We start from the raw sequence: 21,590 nt of genomic DNA, 5'->3' as shown, positions 1-21,590 counted from the left end.
ATTTAATAAAACATCATATTCAATTCATTCATAATCTTTTAATGAAAACATCATTCATAAACTTTTATTTAACATGCTAGTTGTCGGCAAGTACGAACCGTGAAGGAATTCTCCACTGGGCCTGGGCCCATAAGAGCCTGGGCTCATCGTAACATGGGGCCTGGGCCCTGAGCTTGGGCTCATAAACCATGGGAGCCTGGGCTCGTAATCCATGGGTGGACAGGTGTCCGTGGTGCATGCATGACCGATAGATAGGAAGATGGTAGTTTATATACCGCCAGACAAACCAGGTATTTCACTTTCATTTTATCATGTTTTGTATTTTTACCAAGCCTTGGCTTGTATTTCAGTTGAAACAACATAACTTTTTGTAGATCATAAAGCATCATTTGGATCCTGGGATCAATAAAACATCTTTTCATTCGTGGCATCATAAGAACATCATTTTATGAGAAAACTCAATCAAATCATATTATAACGAATAATTCAAACAAATCATAATTCATTCCCACAATCCATAAAACATGTCAAAACATTTAATTCATAAATTCAATCATAACGTCATAATTTCATAATACATTTATAAGGGAATTGCGGGTACAAGCAATAGCCGTTACCTCAATTCCATGATTGCTAGGCCTTTTCCTTGGTTCGTTCGTCCTGAGCTCCTAGTTCGATTTCTTTCAAAGTATCAAATTTTTGAATTAATATTAAATCGACAAACAATCTAAAATCGATATTTTATAAATATTAAGTTTATAAATAATGAATTTATAAATAACGAATTTTAATTAAAGACATAATTTCATAATTTAACGAAAATATTATTAAACGAAATTTCAATCGAAATATTTATATATATTCCATAAATCGATTTTCATGAAAATAATATTTAAATTTCACTTTGTTAAATAAGGTTGTAATTAGTAGAATCGATATTCGATAATTAAACCTGAAAAATAATAACAATTTAATTAGTAAATATTTATACCATAAAAATTTTAAAACATAAAAATTAATAATTAGAAAAATCTGAAATTGACTCTTTAGTTTCCAACTTATCCAAAAGCCCAAATTGAAATGGCCCAACTCTATTATAGGTTTAAGGAAAACCAAAGTTTCAAAAGGAAACTTGGTTTGGTTTTCTGGAAAGAAAGGCGTCGAACAGGGGAGGGGGTGCTCGAGACAGAAGGGCAAGAAGAGGAGGAGAGGAGAGGAGGGAGGGCGGCTGAGCTGGGCGGCGCAGCCACGCAAACCCGCGCCAAAGGCGAAGGTGGTGGTGATTGTTTACGGCGGCGCGAGGAGAAAGGGGAACGAGTTCGTGAACAGGGGAGGCACGAAGGGGAGGAGAGAGATGGGGGAGGAATAAGGTGGCTGGGCTGGGCGGCGCATCACCGCGAACCGCGCCTGGAGGCGACGGTGGTGAACAGTGGTTTGCGGCGACGGAGTTGTGAGAGGAGGGTGGTGAGTGTGAGAAACAGAGAGGGAAAACAGGGGGATTTGTGGTCGTAACTTGAGGCAGTTCTGGGCGGAGGGAGGGAAGCTCGCCGGGGATTTGAGGCGGAGGTTGGTTGATAGAGTGATGGGGTGGCTGGAGGTGGTGGTGTGAGATGGTGGTGGTGTGCTGGCGGGGTCGGGAAAGGGAGAGAGGCAGGGGAGAGAGGCAGGGGAGCGACGAGGAGAAGGGGAGGGAGGACAACGGGGGTACAATGGTGGTGCTGAGATGGTGGAGGGGATGTTGATTGGTGGTGGTTTCAGTGGCAGCAGCCACTGAGGGTGGTGGTGGTTCGACAGAGAAGAGAATGGGAGGGATGATTGAAATTGTATTTTTTTTTTTTTTTGTTGTTGTTGAAATCCCATCTCAATTTTCTGGTTTTTGAAGACATGTAGATTGAAGAAGAAGCTGTAGTACTTGGAGCCCAAGGAAATGAACTTGGACTGAATTAGGGAGAAAGAGGAGTCAAGAAAGTAAGAAAATTTTCTGCTCATTGACTTGGTTGACACGTGAAAGAGGAGTAGAAGAGAGTTGTGTATTTTGGCTTTGAGTGTGCATGAGCATTTTCATAATTTTTAGAATAGGTAAAATTTTAGATTTTAGTTGTTATTTTAAGAAACTACTAAAAATAGAAATGTTTAGCTAAATTAATTCTTTATATAAAAAAAAATATATCGTTAACGAAAAATAAATTTCGTTTCCGAATAAAATTAAGAACGTTAAATAATTACTTTAGTTTCCGAATAAAATAAATTTAGAAATCCGAAAATAATTAAAATTTAAAAAGTTCGTTAAGCTCGTAAATATAAAAATTAAATTATAAACTGAAAAATAAATCGTGTAGCAATATTAAAAATTCAAGTGAAATAAAACTTTGTTAATTAAAATAAAGTTCGAATTTAGGATTTAAAACGATTTAAGCTAAATAAAAATAATTAAGCATAATTAATCGAGTTTTAAAAATTCGGGGTATTACAGTATATGAGTAAATGAATGGGAGGATTTTGAGTAATATGGGTGATATGCATGTTTTATATAGTATTTTTACCCCCGTCCCTTAGTACTTTTATGTGTCAAACGTGCTCTTAGGAGCCGTTTCTAGTACTAATGTGTGTTATTGAGTGTGCCTTGAGTTTCAGGTTTGATTATGAGAAATTGGTCTTTTTAGACCCGTTTCATGTTGATCTAGGCCACTATATGAGCCCGAGGAAGTTCGGGACCTCCATCGTCGACTTTCGGGAGCCTTGAATGCTTATGGTTGAGCCCCGAGAGTTAGACTCAGTGATACGGGCGAGCTACATTGAAGATTGCAAATCTCCCTGGAAGCTGAGTGCGAAATGCAACCATCGGGCGGAATTATTGGAAATTTGGATTCATCAACGCGCGCTCGATCGGGCGCAGCTCGCCCGATCCGGATCGGGCGGTCATCCTGGAGCCTATGTGGAGAGTTCACAAACCGCCCGATCGGGCTGATTTTGGTCCGATCGGGCCGACTATCGAGTGGATCGCCCGATCGGGCGACGCCAACCTCCAGCAGTTTTTCGCGCATTTATTTTCCGTTTTTTAGGCTTTATTTTGGTAAACTATATAAACAAGCTTTAATTATTTTTAGAGGACACTTTTATTTTCTAGTATTGAACCTTAGTATTATTTCCCTTAGCCTAGTTTTCTCTCTAGTTTATGCAAAAACACTTAGTTTAATTCTCAATAAAAATTCAAGCTTTCACTTCCCTTTGTTCTTCAAATAGGTATTATTTCTTATTTCAATTTATTGTTTTGCTTTAATAATGATTTCAATTATGATTATTGTTTTGTTTATTGTCAACATGCTTGAGTAGTTTAATTTCTAGAGTTGGGGATCCATGAATAATATGAAGGGATGATTGAATGATTTTGATTGTTGGCATTGTAATTGATTCCTATTGATTGGTTTATTTCACTATACAATTAGATTTGCGCAGGTTTAATTGTGGTAGTTATGCAATATCAAATTAAGATTCGAGAGATGCAATTTGATGTTTAGGCTTGTGTCAATAGGTGGAATTAGAGTTAATACGTAGCGAGAGCCCGTTAATTCTAAGTCTATGATTAATATCGACTTGAGAGAGCATGCTAGTCTAATTAATTACTTTGTTGATTATCGCGATTGTTCAATGTCCTGGATTATTGTTTGTTGGCGAACCTATACCCTAGATTCCTTAATATATTGATTCATTCTTGTTTAATTATCGTTCGTAGTTTATCATACAAACCACCAACCAACTCTTGTTCCCAATAGTCTAGTTTAATTAATTGATAGTAGGAAGAACGCCTGTTTCCCTGTGGATTCGATCCTGACTTCCCTTGCTACCTAGCTAGTAGACTTAGGTTATTTTTGATTAGGTGATACGACTTTAGCCTGTCAATGGGGCGGTAAATAGTAAGCCTTTTTTTTTTGAATCATAACAATCATCAGCGACAACAACACCCGTTGATTGTTATCAATGATGTTTTTACTGGTTCATTTTCATGGCGACTTGCTTAAACTCTGCAAATTCGTTGAAGAAGACGACGCTTCTCTTTCTCTTCCCATCGTCAGGAACACCACTATTGAGAGGCTCACTATCATCATCATCGTCAAAATCGTCATCGTTGTAGATAGGCTGGTCTTCTTCGGAAGCCATGGGAGAATGAGAGGAGAGAGAAAATGGAAAGGATGGTGTGGTGGGAACACTGGGAGGGAGAGAAAGAAGGGGAAGGAGGTAGGTTAGGTCACGTGAAATCCTCCTGGTCTATCACTGCTAATTTACGAAAATACCCTAGTCCATGCAAGTGGGATTGGTAAAAATAGGTGAGTTATTGATGCTTTTATTACGAAAATGCCTTTAAGTTTGGGTTAAAGTACAATGACGTGTCATCAAATATGGGTCACATGTACGGTCATTATTGTACTTTCATAATACATCAACAACTATATAATATACAATCAATAGCTCACAATATACAACAAGCTTTTACTAATAAATAATCCACAACTATAAATATACAGTCAATCACTTACCAATAAATAATATTGCATTTTAGTAATTCATCAGCAGTCATAAAATATCCAGTCAACGATAAGTGGTATACAATCAACACCGAGTAATATACAATCAATTAACTACAAATATACAACCAACACCTAACATTATACCACCTACAGTTTTCAAGAAAAATATTTACGAAAATATCCCAGTCTAGATAATAAAAAATTAATGAAAAGTTGATATAACAGAGTCTTAAGATTGAAGGCGTCACCCTTACATACGGAGAATTTGTATCAGTTGAGAGTTTAGAGTCGTACTCGTCGCAGTATTCCGCCCATATGGTGTACTGTACAAGTGATGATTATAAAACTAAAAAAAATAATAGGATAATTCCGCAGTTGGTTCAAGTTGACTAATTTGCAGGTATAATTTGAATTGCTTTATGCCAAAAAAAAGAAGTTATTTTTTTAATTAATCCACCAACTACTCTTAATTCTTGATCCCTTTCATCATCTAAGCCATCGCTCTGACTTTTCCACTTAAACAACAGATCTTCAAAAACGTCTGCCATGACACCAAGTAATTTCCCTCCGCAGCGGCCGCTACAGAAATTCACTATTCAAACGACGACACGGTGGCGGTGTTGCCTGATTGCGGTGCTGGTTATGGCGGCGAGCCCAGGTGCTACTGCTCAGAATACTAGCCGCGCCACTACTGCTCCCGCTGAAGGTTCTCTTTCCTTCTCTCCTCCATTATATACGAAGTATGTATTAGTTTTATTAACAATCTCCTGATAGTTCGGTGCTCAATTGTTCATATAGAGTAATATACTTCACAAGTTGTTTCTCTCTGTATCTTCGCACGCAATTTAATTACACTTGGGTATAAAATAGACATTAATTGTCACTTGTTCATTTAGTAATTTTGATTAGTTGTATAGGCAAATTATGATATTGGAGGTTATTAAAGTCAAGAGAGCATCAGATGCTCCAGCAATTATATGCTCCATGCCTCCATTGCTCCATACACTATGTTTATTCAAGAATTCTTATTTATAATGGATGTACAATAAATATTGTATACCGGGTACAAGTTAACTCAAAATGCTTAAAAGTTAAGCTTATATATGTAAAAGTTATCTATTTTTAAGTGATAAATTTTTTCATTTTAGTATAACTTATTTCTTCAAAATCACTAATAATGTATAAAATTGATCATTTAACCTTTAAAATATTTATCTATCAATTTTTTACTAATATAAAAGTTAATCAAAACTAGGTTAAAGTTACAAAAAAGGTTAAAGTTATCTTGGTGTATAATAAATTTATTGTACACCTTGTGCGCGCAAGACCTTTTGATGTTTATTTTATCAATTACAACTACTCCCACCGTCCCTTAATATTCGACATGTTTTGACTTTTTGCACTATACACTTTGACCCTATTTTATTTCTAGTATATGAAAAGAAATGTTAGTATATAATATATTGTTGGATTCATCTTAATATATATTTTCAAAATATTGATATTTTATAAGTTTTTATAATATGTAGTTAAAGAAATTGGTGGTGAAAGTTGTGCATTGACAAACGTGTCCGATCAAAACAGGTTACTTTGATTTTTTTTATTTTTTATTTTTTTATTTTTAGTTTTCAGTTCTCGAGAATAATTTTATGAACGTTTGACGTAAATTATTACGAGCAATAGTTAATCCGTAAATTCTTAAATCTGAATACTGAAAATGATTAAGGATAATATTTGTCATATTTGTAACTGTTATTTATGTCCTTATCTGACAAGGATAATGGACTAATTATTCTACAGGGTGTTACTGTTTTTTAAAAAAAAAAGTTGTTCGTCCTCATGTGGCCACCTTGTATTGTTGTTTTTCAGTAACACAGCAGCCATAGGCCCCACTATCATTATTTTCGTAAGGGTACTGTTTTTTTTCCGCGCGCAAAATAATAGACAAGTTACTATAAAATTGCTGGAGTATTATTTAAAAATTAAAATTAATACCATTGTGCACTGAAATGATATAGGGCGGAGAGGTCCATTTCAAAAATGTGTTTTCAAACACATATTCAAGGATTAGGCGGTAATTTTATCATTATTTTGAAAATTGAGTACCATATTGAGAAATGAACACCATTTTTTAACTTTAAAGTACCTTTTTTGAGTTTTTGAACTTATAAGTACCATATTTGAACTTATTTTGGTCTGATATATTTTTCTGAGATTGTAATATAGTTACTCGAAATGATATCATTGAGTAGTGCAATGATAATTTGATATGAAGTACTTCGTACCATGTATAACGTTATTCCATATCTTTTATGCTTACAATAGTATTGACGTTTTTGTTCTAACTTCCAAACAAACAAATTTGTATCCAATACCATTAATCATAATAATGATACCATTGTAATATAACGGTGATTTTGATGTGTCTAATAATATTTGTTATGCTTACAATGGTACTGATGTGTTGTCTTTCCGACCAATTTAACGTGTACATGCATTTCCTTCTTTTTTTGCCCTCAAATATTGGGTATTACTTTTGATTTCTTCACCAACAAATCTATTTAGTGTCACCATCGTCTGTATTTATTTTTCTAAATTTACGTGGTCTACAGGATGTGAACAATTTACCATGTTTGGTGTATAGTATTTTTTTAGGAAAATGAATTTTCTTTTATCAATTACTTTTTATTATTTGTTCTGGAAAATATTTTCCACGAGGAAAGGAAATCACATTTTCCTTCTTGTCTCTCTCTCTTCTCATCAATCCTCAAACATCCGTTCTCATTTTATTTTTCTATGATTTTTCTTATACGAAGCCAAAGAAAGAAAAACTAGTCTAAAATTGTGCTTTTCCTAAAAAGTGTTTTTTTTGTTAAATCAAACGGAACAAAATAATATAAAATTGAAACGAAGAGAATTTAAAGTTTACATAGGGAACATTAAATAATGACGGAAACAATACCTATAAATGACAATCATGTTCTCAAGAGATTCTCATTAGATACTTGGTACTTCTCCCATTCTTTATTATCTATTGCAACATTTAAAATAGTAATTGACAATTCCAATACATAACTTTGATCATTGAATTTTTCCCCGTCCAATATATGGGAAAACTAAATGACAAGGTTGGACTTGACTTGACAAATTGAGTCAATCTAGTATTCTACAATAGATATGAACATGAACTCTATGACCCCATGAGTTGCAAGTTGCAAGTTTGCAACGAGGTAGAGTAGTAGTCGAGTAGTCGTTACCTTCACTAAAGGTCAAGTCAACTCTAGTAGTACCTCAACTTGGATTTATATAAACCGACACCCTCCGCATTTGGGAATCCATGCTTCACTAATCTTATCTCCATTCATAAAGTTCATACTTAAACTTGTACGGAGCAATGCATAACAGAGGTGGTTTGCTACGGGAAAGGCCGCCGCCGCCGTCGCCGTCACCGCTGCTGGTGATGGCTAACGCTGTTGTTGTAAGGACATTGTGGTGTGTTGTAATGTTGCTGCTTTGTTCATTTGTTGGAGCTCAGAATAGTGCTCGTAATGTCACCACTGACCCTGCTGAAGGTTCTCTCTGCTGTTTTACTCTCTTTCATCTTTTCTTACTTCAACTCATTTGTTTTCAACTCAATATCAATTTCTCACTCAAAATTATTTACTTTTTCCATTTGGGAAATGGTGTTAGTTGGAAATGCAAATCTACGGAGAAAGAAAAACACCAAGTTGAGACAAGATCGTATTATTTTTCTTTCCAAATACCACTTAGATTTATTTATAACCGGCTACCTAAAGGGTAAATTGAGAGGCAATTTATACTTCAATGAGAGATATAGGGAGTACTGCTTATTGTTCTTCTTTTTTTTGGTGTTAAAAATTTAGTTTTTAATTTCGTGCAGTGCATGGAACTATCAATATGACTTGAAACTTATCATATGTGTTTTTATGTCATCATGCATGGATTGTGGAAGGGGATGGGGGAGGGGTGGCTATTGGCTTGTAGTAGCCTACTAGAGTACTAGTAGCTCAATTTGAAATTTAAAACACCAATGAATGTTTTAATACTTCCTCCGTCCATAAATATTGCACCATCTTATTTTTTACACCATTTACACTAGACTTTGGTCATCTTTTGTGTTTTATAAACCAGGAAAATTATAATAATGTGGGATCTTTGTTAAATTTGTATCGAAATATATTATCTAAATATCAACTTTTTATAATTATTTATACATAATTCAAGATATTAAGAGTCAAAGTATGTGTTGTAAAGTGTAAAATCAACCATAGTGCAATATTCAAGGAATTGAGGAAGTATGTGATTCTGGATATTGGACACATTATAATTTTTGCCTCTAATTTTTTTTGTAACATACTTCTATTAAATTGAATCTGTAATTCCTATTTGCAGCCCAAGCACTGAATTCAATTCTACAGCAATGGCAAAAGCCTGCAAACACGCGACAATGGAATACAACAGGAGATCCATGTTCTGGAGCAGCTCTTGTTGACACGATTGTAATTGATAATCCTGAGTATAACCCTTTCATCAAATGTGATTGCAGTTATGATGACAACACTACATGCCATATTACTGCTCTGTAAGCTGCTTCTTCTTCTGCTTCTTATTTCATTCTCTGTTTGCTCCATGCAATATTTGTAAATGAACTGTATCACATCTATGAGGTTTTCCTTAATTTTGTCCTATATTTACTTCGATTTTAGGCATTGGATTAGTGTCCGTCATGGGAGTCTTATTTTAGCTTCGCGCAAATTAGTGGAATTTTATTCAAAAAAAAACTAACAAGAATTCCCTTAACTAGGTAACCATCAAATTCCCTCAAAAAAAAAGAAAAAAGAAAAGGTAACCAACAAAAGATCAAGTTTTTCCCCCCTCAATTCTTATTTTAAACCAAATGATGGCCTTTTGTCCAATTCCTTATCTTTTAATTGGCTATTTTCCCTTGCTTTTTAACATCACCCGTTTTATGAGAGACTTGTGGAATCGACTTTGGAAGGATAGTATGCTTTCCAAGGCCTCAAACAAACTCATTAAGGAATTGGAGAATATTTTGAGTACCTCAGAGAACTTGAGAGCTTCTATATCACCCTGGCCCCTACCCTTGAGCTGGAGTAGGTTCAGGCCGAGGCTTTTCCAGCTCAAGAAACCCAGTTTATCACTTCTTGTTTTTATCAATGTATATTTATGATACATTGATTAAACAATTGCATAGACTAGTGATGATCATAGGCATTAACATGTTTGTGACTGTGAAGTGTTAGGGACACTTGTCTGTCTATTGGGAAGCCCTGAAGCTGTAAGTCTGTTCACACATCCTTAATGGATGAATAAATTCTTCTATATTCCATAGTATTAGAATAACATATTATAGCTTGAGAAAACGAGTCGTCTCTAACCCTAAGTCCCTAACCAAATTGAACCTGAATTTTTGGTTCAATGTAGTTTAGATTGAAATTTATTTCAGAGTTAATAAACTTGTGTTTTAAGTCCAAACGGGGATAGGGTTTAGATTTTATGGCAGGTAACTTAATAACTTATGACAGGTTTACATATTCCTATATATAATTGAAGTAAATAGGCTGAGCAATAATCAGCTTTAGTACTGCAATGTTACTCAGGAGTACCTGGATATTGTTTTTCTGACCCTTTTCATACATCAAGGACTTCATGGATATGGAAACTGAAGTCTCTGTCTTAAATTCTGACAGGAAGGTCTATGCAATAGATGCAATAGGCGTGCTACCTGACGAGCTCTGGAATTTGGTTTACCTCACTAATTTGTATGGTTCTCTTTACTTTGGAAGTATCATCTCTGTCTTGGTTTTACTCTGTATAAGATGAACACATGCTCTCTGTTCATGTTATCTAATAAGTGACGCCTTCTTGCTGTGTAGGAATTTGGCACAAAATTACTTGACAGGTTCTATCTCTTCAGGCATTGGGAACCTAACTCGCATGCAATACCTGTATGCACTGTGCAAATCAGATAATCTACAAATATTTCATTAATGATAATTTAGATGATTTTCCAATTGCCATTGCCATTGCCATTGCCATCTTCTCTTTATATCTTTTTTAATTCCATTTTGAAATATTTTCTAGGAGTTTCGGTATTAATGCATTATCTGGGCCACTTCCGAGAGAACTCGGTCTACTTACTGAGCTGATAGTACTGTGAGTTTTCTGCATCTGTCAATTTTCTTATATTAGTTACATCTTTAATCGTACTATGGGAACTATTATTGCAGTTTCATTGAATGATTTTATTTCGTGAATGTCCTTAGAAGTCGTATTCTGATCGCTGATGAAGAACATCTACAGTCAAAACTCTGAGTTACAGTTCATTCTGTATTTCAAACATCAACATAGCATATTGGGATATTTATATAGATAAAAGCTTCTAATTTTACAGATCAGCTCATCAGCTGATATTGATAATCAAAGATTATAATAAACTTCATGATCTAATAAAGTACCCTAAAAATAAATATGAAAATAAAATGTCTGATATCCTCTTATCCCCCCTACTTAGCATATCCTTCCGAGTTTCTGTGATTTGTATATATGATGATTCCTGAGTGGAGGAAAAATTGAAGTATACAGTATAAAATGTATATTGGCTCTGATACATTGCGTGCTACATTTGCAGGGGTGCTGGTGGAAACAATTTCTCTGGCCCCCTTCCATCAGAGATTGGAAACATAAGAACTCTGCAGCAACTGTAAGCTCTGATTTGTTCCAAGAATTATCGCAGTTTTTATCTACAAACTGATGCATGAATGAGACTCTTAGTAGGAAATAACTTTTTGGCATTACCATGTTTTTGTTGGGTTCTGTCAGACTGTAGCTCTAGAAGGTCTGAGCACTTATTTCAATATAGTTTTCAAGGCTGCATACATCTAATCCCTTACCCCCAGGGGTACCATTCTTTTATCTTAAGAGCCAACGAAACAAGAAAGGTTTCTTTTCTATCCTAACCAGTTTTGATTAGCATCTAAAATAAGCTATCCTATTATGAAAATTCGTTTTACTCAGGACATTGACGGTCACAAAGCTTGAGAAAGTCCATGTACCATTATGAATTGTAGGATCACCCTGTCCTTTGTCCTTCCTCTGGATTTTTCATTTTTTCTAGGTATGTGAGCCATTAGAGGTATTGGAAAAAATGATACATTAGAGGTGCTCGAATATTACCTGAATGTTTGGTGCACTTTCATTGATGTACCCTCAGTTCCTCACGCTTGACTTAGGTACAGCACAGGTGCTGGTGTCAAAATTTGATTATTTTCTTCCAGGTTCAGGTTATGGACTGGGTATTTTTCATCTGAGATGACTATTAGCGTTTCACAATAATTTTGGGCCCGGTAAAAATGTATTCACTTATAGGGTTTGTTTAAAAAAGATGAGCATCTGAGCGACAAGAGGTCAGTGGTTAAATGACACCACTTTATAGAGTTTGATGATGTACTAGACTTTACAATATCCCAAACTATGATTTCAAATTTAAGGCCCTGATAATCCGAGTGGGTACCACCTCAGTGAAATTGCAACAAAACTGGAAGTACCTTTGTGAAATGTTTCCTTTTTTTCATAAAGCTAGAAGTCATCTATAAGGTATCCACTTTTCATGTTATATCAACCACATGACTTGGCAAGAGTAGATAACAAGTTTTGAAAATCAAGCAGCTAAAATGGATGATTTTAGGATTTAGTTGTGGAGTACAAGATGTTCGCTATAATTCTCCTGTAAAGTAAACAGATAGATCAAGTTTTTTTGCATGCACTTCATAGAAGTGAATTTCACCTTTTTTTTTCCTCCCGACCAGGTTTTAGATACAGAACAAACAAAACTGCAGCAGATTGCCATTGTTTAATCCTTTTAATAAAATATTCTGCCAGTTGTTAGTAACTTAGTACATACTTGAACTCCGTATTATCTAGATAGTAGTAACTACAGTGTAGAACCAACGTGCCTAGACATCGTCCACATTACATGGAAGGCAGTATTGACAAATTATGGTGATAAGAATATATACATTTGGCCTCGTTTTGCAATGAGCATGTAGCTTTTGCAGGTGTGTATCAAGGTTTTATATTATGTTTTTTCCTTTAAAGGGAATTATGCATGTGTCTTATTGCTCGGTTTCCATGACAGGTACATTGACAGTTCTGGAGTTAGTGGTGTAATCCCTTCAACTTTTGCTAATTTGCAAAATCTACTGATTCTGTAAGACATCACTAAATTTTCCCTTCATAAACTCATTTCCATAAATAACGCCAAGTTCTAACTAAACTACTTTAAAATGTATTTTGTTCAAGTTTCATTGTTTTATCACTTTTACTGAGTTGTACCTCTTTGATCATTCAGGTGGGCATCAGACATAGAACTTACTGGTGTGATACCCGAATTCATAGGAAATTGGACTCAGCTTCAAGTCCTGTGAGAACTTCATTAAAGCAATCCTATTCATTCATCTTTTTCCCCTCGCCTACTTTTCATTTACTTTGATGATGTAATTCGTACAATAAGGAATATGATACCTGATAATAGCACTCGTTATGTACTATAATTTGGTTGGTGTTATTCCATGCAGGAGGCTTGAAGGAAACTCATTTCGTGGACCAATACCATCATCGCTGTCCAATCTTACTTCCTTGCAGGAGCTGTGAGTTAATTTTCTTGGCTGTTTAATCTCCGTTTTCCTCTCTATCACACTATATGTTAGTGTATAGCCGTAAACCATGAAATTGAGTGCAAATATGTTTTTCAAAAATACATTCAGTAACTTAACTTGTTATATGAAATGCAGGAGGATTAGTGGCTTGTCAAATAGCAGTTCTTCTCTGGAATTTGTAACTAGTATTACCTCTTTAAACATCTTGTAAGGCCATATCAGTATATGACTATCATGCAGATGAACTTCTCTATGCTGTTATTTACTATGACTCTGTTGTCATCTTTTTGACTCGTTGAAAAATATTGTGGTTCCTTGCAGAATTCTGAGGGATAACAACATCACAGGTCCCATACCCCGTAACATAGGACAACTGCAAAGTTTGACTCAGCTGTAAGTTGTTCCCCATGATCTGTGTAGAATATGCCCTTGCTACATACAGCTAAAACTCATACGAAGTATAATATTATTGTTGGATCACTTCATTTGGCCTTAATGAAGCAGACATTATTTTGTAAACTGTATTTATGGGATATAACGAAAAGCAAGGCGAAGGATCTTTGTTTAAATATTGGGGTCATGCAGCGGAAATTGTTTCTGTTGTGTCACTTGTATGTAGATAAAGTAGTAAGTTGTTGGATATATGATGTCTAGAAAATATGTTCTACATTAACACAAGCAAAGAAGCCTTTTGTGTTGTAGATACTAGGACCTTATGGGCTTCTACAAAGCTTATAACACAAGCAAGTAATTTTGTTTTGGATAATAGCAACTGAAAGTAGTTTTTTTTATTGTTGGTTTGTACTTACTGGTATCCATAATATATATACTGTTTAAATGTATTATCATAACCTGCAATTTATTGGTTTCTAGAATTTTCCTGTAATCATTATTTTGTAACTTGGGGAATAGAGAGAGGATGCAGTTACTGTATTAATAACCTTACACTTATTTTTGCAATCACTCTACCGGATCAGCTAGAATCAGTGGTTAATTATCCGGGAGATGGATTTACTTTTGTTTATGTTGTCATTTATCCTCCTTTCATGTTTCCTGTTCAATTTCCTTTTGTGCTTATGAAAGTGAACCTGTAACAGGGACCTAAGCTTTAACAGCATAACAGGACAAATTCCAAACTCTGTCTTCAATTTTGGCTCACTTACGCACTTGTGAGTAATTTTTCCTTTTGTACTTATCTGAAAGTGACAAATATCAGAAGTATGAATATCTTAGCACAACATGTAGTTCAGGTATTTACTGAAGATGATTCTATATTTCTGCTCAGGTTCCTTGGAAATAATAGGCTCACTGGTCCTCTGCCAGCTCAAAAAAGCTCATCTCTGGCTAATATGTAAGTTATGCACTTATGCATGCATGCTTAAGTATGTTTTTGTGTATGCTCTCAGAAAATTGAAACCTTCACACCGATCATTAGACACTTCCTGTGAAGTAGATAAGGGAATTTAATATATACGGAGTAGTAACTAGGAACATTGTGTTCCTGTAGAATAGAAAACAAATCAACCTATGTCTATACTAGTATACTCCTAATTTATGTTATCTTGTGAAATTAAATTTATAATTTTTCTAATTTCAGAAATTTAACTTTTTTCCTGTATGCAGAGATGTTTCCTACAATCAATTATCTGGGAGCTTACCTTCTTGGGTCAGCCAACGGAATCTACAATTGTATGTTTTATCCATTGAAGAGTGGGATTTTGTAAAGTTTTCCTTGTTGCTACCTTCTCACTATCACAATTGTATGCAATGCATGTTTCATTATCCGTTTATATTTTCCTATATTTCCTGTTTTCTTATCAAATTTCTCTGTGTGAATGCAGTAACTTAGTTGCAAATAATTTCTCCATAACGAGCTCAAACAGCAGGTTATAACCCTATTCTCATGCCAATGCTATATGTTCTGGATTATTATTTCATTGATGATGCTTTCTGAATGATTATTACATGCCTTGTCAAACGGAACATATCAAATGCAGTTTCATTGAATTTTTGTGAACCGCAGCTAGTTTGACAGAGTGCTAATTTGTTGTGAAACACATAAAATACTTTATAGTTTCTACTGATTAATAGCTTACTGACTTGGTTACAGTCAGCATCTAATCAGAGCATTTGATATTTGCCATCTGGGTTACAGATCTTTGCCATCTGGGTTGAACTGTTTGGAAAATGGATTCCCTTGCAACGCTGGTTTAGGACGCTGTAAGTATATTTTCCGGTTCTTATGTTTGATTAATTTCATTTTGTAGACTATCTCAGTTTTGTATGAAACCATTCTGTAGGAGGGATTATAGCTTATCAAACATGTTCTCGTTGACTAGATTGTAAGAGATTCTTTTTCGCTTGAGTTCTCATCTAGTACACAAATTCACCCTTTCGCTGTGACTGGATTTCAACAGAATTGTGCAGCATTATTGTCATGAAAAATACTGATTTTAGGAGAAAATTTTATATGGATCTTGCTAGAGGGATCCAGTGCAATTTTTGTGTCACTCGATAATTATATATGATGAAACTTGGATAATGTCATTTGAAAGTTTGTAAATGATGAGGCAAAGTGAAGAAATTCACACCTAGAAACAAAATTTTATCAATGGTCTATTCATGTGCAGTTCCTTCTTCCTCACCCCATAATACTCCACCATTCGCCTTATCAAATGTATAGCTTCTATAGTAGACCTTCCGGCATAAACCCTAATAGGTTTTTAGAAATACTTTGACATTTCCTCAATCTGGAGACTCCAAAGAGTAAGTGCCAACCTCTTCTTTAATGGTGTTATTGGGAATTATTTGAAGGAAACAGTTTTCTAACAAAAGAAATTCTATGAACAACAGCAGTCACTTATGTTGTGACATCTAACCTTTTTTGCTTTTGTATCTATCTGAACTGTCAATTTCCATATTGCAATTCCTGCTCAGCATAAAGTCATTTGATTGATTTGAATAACCAAGTAGAAATGTAGAATTTTATTTCCATTTGCATTCATCATTCTGGTAAACCATTTTGCAGATTCTAACTTTGCAATTAAGTGCGGTGGTCCGCAGATTAGAGCATCCAATCAAATTGTATATGAAAGAGATAACGAGGCTCTTGGTCCTGCCACTTATTTTGTGCCTAGCTCTGAAACGTGGGCTGTCAGTAATGTTGGATTGTTCACCTCAAACAACAATGTGTCTTATACATTTAACACTCCACGCCAGTTTATTAGTCAAGACTCTGAACTATTCCAAACAGTGAGACTGTCAGCTGGTTCCCTAAGGTACCATGGTCTAGGGCTTCAGAATGGTAACTATAGCGTGCTCTTGCGATTTGCAGAGATACAAATTGCAAATGGTAGAACTTGGCGAAGTCTTGGAAGACGCATGTTTGATATTTTTATCCAGGTAAGGGTTAGATCTTGTACTATTCAGAAAACTTCATGTCATTGTTCTCGGATATGATAAGGTTTATGACTTTATGAAATATAATAATCGCACTCCTAGAAAAATTACATTTAGGCTCCGTTTGGTTTGGTGTAAAACGTTTTCAGTGTAAAATGATTTTCCATGGAAAACATTTTCCAATGAAAAACACAATTCCAAACTACTTTTCCTTTGTTTGATTCCTTAAAATAAAATGGGAGAGAAGATGGTGAAGATTGAGGGGAAGAAGGGAGAGGGAGGTGAGGAGGAAAGTTGGAAAAGTGGTTTCCCACCTTTGAGTGAGTTATGGAAAGCTGTTTTTCATCCCTTGTCAAACCAAACAACGAAAAATGATTGCAAAGGGGGAAATCGTTTTCCACGAAAACGTTTTACACCCTACCAAACGGAGCCTTAATGAGGATCCATGATAAATGTTGCTTTAATCAAATTTGTTCTGCAAAAAAACTGTGCTGGTTAAGATACAATTTTTTTCCTAGATATGAAATAATGATTCAATTGACACATGGTTTCTTAAAGTTATTGCGATTTATCTCTTAGTACCTTCATGAATCATTGTTTCTTCCCTTCACTAATTGGTAAAGGTGAATAAACAAAACTACTGATGCTCAACTATTTCCAGTCAATGCACACATAAGACCATAATATCTTTGTAGAAATCACATGTAGTGAATCTGATAATACACACTCAATTTGGTCAGTGATGTTTCTGCCCCTTATTGCTGCTTCTTTTGGTCTAATTTTCTAAAATTTGAATGAAGGGAAATCGAGTGGAAAGAGATTTTGACATACGTAGGGAGGCAGGTGGTCAGTCATATAGACCTGTACAGAGAAATTATACTATTCAGGTGACTGCAAATTACCTTGAAATACATCTTTTTTGGGCCGGAAAAGGAACATGCTGCATACCTCTCCAAGGAACATATGGACCTTCTATATCAGCCATCAGTGTTACTCCATGTAATATATTTAGTTGGATAATACTTTTATATTATTAGGAGGTTGTTTTCATTTTCATGATCTAACTGATTACATACGGCTGTTATTCAGTGTTTCAACCGAGGCCTGTAAGCTCAACAAAATCTCATACGACTGCTATAATTGTTGGGATAATTGTTCCTGTTGTAGTCATTGCCCTTCTCTGTTTGGGTGCATGGTTGTTTTTTCAAAGAAGAAAGAGGTTGCGTGCAGAAGAAAATGGTATGCTTTTCAAAATATGCATATGAAATGTATTTTCCAGTTACTAATGCAATTATACATATAAACATGAAGTGTAGCAACATAAAAGTTTAAAGTAAATTGCTTTCAAGTTAAGAGCCAAAAGTTTATGCCTTGTTTAATCTTATCATTTGCATTAACAAACATCCTCAAGTTTTCCTGTTTTTGTATCGAGTTTGGGAACTCACGTGCTTGTCTATTGGTGCTTTTTTTTTTTTTGAATATGCAGAGTTCATTGGCATCGATACCAAGCCATACACATTCACTGAGCTGAAATCAGCTACTAGGGATTTTGACCCTTCAAATAAGCTTGGTGAAGGAGGTTTTGGTGCTGTCTATAAGGTAATTTATGTACCAGTTGATAGAAAGTAGCATTGTTTCTTTGCTCATTGTCTACCAATTGGCTGTATTGGCAACTGTTTCACATGTTATTTTATTCACTTTACACAATACTTCTACGCATCAAATCTTTACATTGATAGAGTAAGAAGCTGTCCACATTTGAATAATCATGCCTAGCTAAAGGTGAAATATACATGAAATTTTCCTCTTTCTCAATTTGTTTTTTGCTAATGTCTGCAATGACAGGGAACACTGAATGATGGTAGAGTTGTTGCAGTTAAACAACTTTCCGTAGCATCTAAACAAGGGAAGAGTCAGTTTATAGCAGAAATAGCTACTATATCTGCTGTACAGCATCGCAACCTTGTAAAATTATACGGATGCTGCATTGATGGGGAAAAGCGTTTGCTTGTTTACGAGTACTTGGAGAACAAGAGTCTTGATAAAGTCTTGTTTGGTACGAGATCTTTTTATTTTTTCTATGTGTGTCTACTCTACATACAATATATGTATCATAATAGTATTTTTTATCATTAGTATTCATTTATCTTTTCTTATAACAGGTGAAAGTAAACTGGAACTGAACTGGGCTAAACGTTTTGAGGTGTGCCTGGGAGTGGCTAGAGGCTTGACTTATCTTCATCAAGAATCACGCGTTCGAATTGTGCATAGAGATGTTAAGTCAAGTAATATTCTGCTCGATTCTGACCTTAATCCAAAAATTTCAGATTTTGGTCTGGCTAAACTATATGATGACAAAAAAACTCACATGAGCACTGGTGTTGCTGGGACGGTGTAAGATTTTATATAACCAATAAAATTGTCCATTGTTTTTTCTTCTTTCTTTTCCCTTTCTTTCTCTCATAATGTTTTCATATTTTTATAGTGGATACCTCGCACCAGAGTACGCCATGCGTGGTCATCTTACAGAGAAGGTTGATGTGTTTGCTTTTGGTGTTGTTGCTCTTGAACTTGTTAGTGGAAGGTCCAATTGTGACACCGCCTTGGGGCGGGAAGAGATGTATCTTCTTGATTGGGTATGATTCTACTTGAGTATCCTACTTTTACCATCAATATTTGGATAAATTATTTTATACCACCTACAAAAATTGTAAAATTAATTTTTACCACCTAACAAACTAAAACTTGTATATTACCACCCAAAAAAAAAAATTTAAACTTGTTTTTACCACTAGAAAACCGAAAAATAGATGAAATCGTTATGTGGAGCCCACTAATTCAATTTCCCTCCAATTTTTTCCACACTCTCTGCGATTTTCTTTAACTGCCATTGAATTTTGTCAATTTTGTGAATTAATGGGAAGAAAAAGAAGCAGGGGAAAAGAATGGAGTTAAATACGTGAAATCGTGGAAGAAGAGAAAATATCAGAAATACTATCGTTATCGTGGCCCCCACATAACGGTTTTATCTATTTATTTTTATTTTTAGGTGGTAAAAAATAAGTTTTAATATTTTTTTAGGTGGTAAAATACACGTTTTAGTTTTTTAGATGGTAAAAAAACAAATTTTCTATTTTTTTAGGTGGTAAAAAACAATTTTTCCTCAATATTTTACAAATACTAGCATTTGTTCCCCCTTGGTGAAAATCCATGTGTGTAACTTCTATACTCTCTTGATAATTACCTATGTCAATCTTTGTCCAAAAGCTCACTCCAATTATGAAATTCCACCCATCTGAAAAGGGGGATAAAAGTGCTAGGCTAGCTTCTCTTGTGCTGTTTTGTCTTCCAAACTAATGTCACTCTTATCTACCCTGCTACATCAGGCATGGCATTTGTACGAGAAAAATCAAGACGTGGATCTTGTGGATAAACGATTGAAAATATTCAACAAGGATGAAGTGAAAAGAGTGGTTACAATAGCGTTTTTGTGCACTCAAACATCACCAGCACAACGTCCAACTATGGCTCGTGTGTTAGGAATGTTATCTGGTGATGTTGAAGTGGGAAGCATACCATCTAAGCCGACTTACTTGGCAGATTGGTCAGTTGATGATGACTCCAGTTTTATGACTAGTGAAGCTTCTGAATATTCAAAAACTGGTTATTCTTCAACCAGTAACTACACAACTACTCATGGACAAAATACACCTGCTGATAATGTCAGTGTCAACTTCAGCAATCAGTAAAATCATTTCATACCCAAGAAACTGGTGTATGCAATAAATTGATTGTCATTTGAGATAATAATGATAAAATTCAGATCATACAGATCGACTCTGCAGTTGGCGATTCAATTCAGATTCAGAAAGCAGATCATATCAGCAGAAAGTTCGTGTTATGGATTTGTTAGTTCAAGGGGAACTTGACTTCTCATTGCAGAACTTGGTTTTGCGTATTCAGTTTTTCATCCTACAAACTGAATGTATTAGTTTTATTCAAGTACTGCTTTGTTTGACAATTTAGTACAATTAGGGGACATTTAGTCTTAAACAAAACACTAAGTATGAATTTTATTTTCTTTTAACCAGTGATCGATTGAGCCAGAGGTTGTTTGACAATTTTATAATACGTTTTTCATGCTCTCATTCATGTACATTATTAGAATTGAACTTTAGATTGTTATTTTGTGTGTATCATTTATTATTTATATGCAAACCATATTTAATTCATATTATCTTCCCTATTTTTAAATCCATTAAGGTTTATTTCATATAATTCTCATACGCAACACGTCATCTAACACGTCATACGAATGCAAACTTTTTATTATGTAATTCGTGACCTTTAGCATTTCGCTTAACATGCAAAAGCTTTTATATCTCATTTCACATCTATCGTTTTCCCAATAAATAGTAACATAAATGATTAACAAATACTACGTAATAAGTTATCAGTAGTAACTAAGATTATGTGATTTGAGAAGTGTCAAAACTTAGTGAAAACGTACTTCTATTTCCTTTGTTTCATAAATATTAGAACCTTTGAACTTATACACTTTTCAAGACATAATTTTGACCATTAATATAATCTGTATATAATTTCTCATAAATAAAAATATGAAATGTTGGCATTTTGAATCTTTATAAAGAGATGATTCTCACATGATTTTATGATTTTATCAAACAGTTATTTTGTTAGTTACGATTAGTTAGAGTAATACAATTGTACAAGTTACAATTCCTAATAATACAGTTGCACAACTTGAAGGTCAAGGTTTAAAAGTTCAACAACCTACTGAGTACATGCATTCAATCAATAAGTCACCAACATTTTACAGGCATAATTTAATTTGTATGATCAATAATTTCAAAATAATTATCAAGTCTCGGTGGAAGATCCTCCCCTGCTATTTAAAAATTCAATTAATAACGTTTCTTAAGAAAAATCAAATCAAAACTCTCCC

At 34.7% G+C, this 21,590-nt stretch overlaps 1 protein-coding gene across 3 annotated transcripts; it reads left to right on the top strand.

Annotated features, from left to right (window-relative positions):
- The first annotated feature begins 4,818 nt into the window (after positions 1 to 4,818).
- LOC110803289 (probable LRR receptor-like serine/threonine-protein kinase At1g56140) lies at positions 4,819 to 20,856 on the top strand. 3 transcript variants are annotated; one of them, XM_022008792.2, is made up of 25 exons: positions 4,819 to 4,926; positions 5,054 to 5,232; positions 8,940 to 9,129; positions 10,259 to 10,330; positions 10,445 to 10,516; positions 10,653 to 10,724; positions 11,200 to 11,271; positions 12,706 to 12,777; positions 12,919 to 12,990; positions 13,145 to 13,216; positions 13,361 to 13,432; positions 13,547 to 13,618; positions 14,323 to 14,394; positions 14,511 to 14,576; positions 14,849 to 14,914; positions 15,067 to 15,111; positions 15,381 to 15,445; positions 16,254 to 16,627; positions 17,425 to 17,623; positions 17,714 to 17,863; positions 18,111 to 18,223; positions 18,470 to 18,680; positions 18,787 to 19,018; positions 19,110 to 19,260; positions 20,011 to 20,856. In XM_022008792.2, the coding sequence occupies exons 2-25, from the start codon at positions 5,073 to 5,075 to the stop codon at positions 20,371 to 20,373; spliced, it is 3,105 nt and encodes a 1,034-aa protein (XP_021864484.2). In that variant the 5' UTR covers positions 4,819 to 4,926; positions 5,054 to 5,072; the 3' UTR covers positions 20,374 to 20,856. The 3 variants fall into 3 exon arrangements, with proteins under 3 accessions (XP_021864484.2, XP_021864482.2, XP_021864481.1); XM_022008790.2 differs by having other exon boundaries at positions 4,906 to 5,232; XM_022008789.2 differs by lacking the exons at positions 4,819 to 4,926; positions 5,054 to 5,232 and adding an exon at positions 7,848 to 8,098.
- Positions 20,857 to 21,590: the final 734 nt, after the last annotated feature.

The sequence above is a fragment of the Spinacia oleracea genome, chromosome 1, assembly GCF_020520425.1.
Source record: "Spinacia oleracea cultivar Varoflay chromosome 1, BTI_SOV_V1, whole genome shotgun sequence".
NCBI lineage: Eukaryota > Viridiplantae > Streptophyta > Magnoliopsida > Caryophyllales > Amaranthaceae > Spinacia > Spinacia oleracea.
The sequence above is the reverse complement of the archived record's forward strand: the minus strand, read 5'-3'. Positions and strand labels throughout refer to the sequence as shown.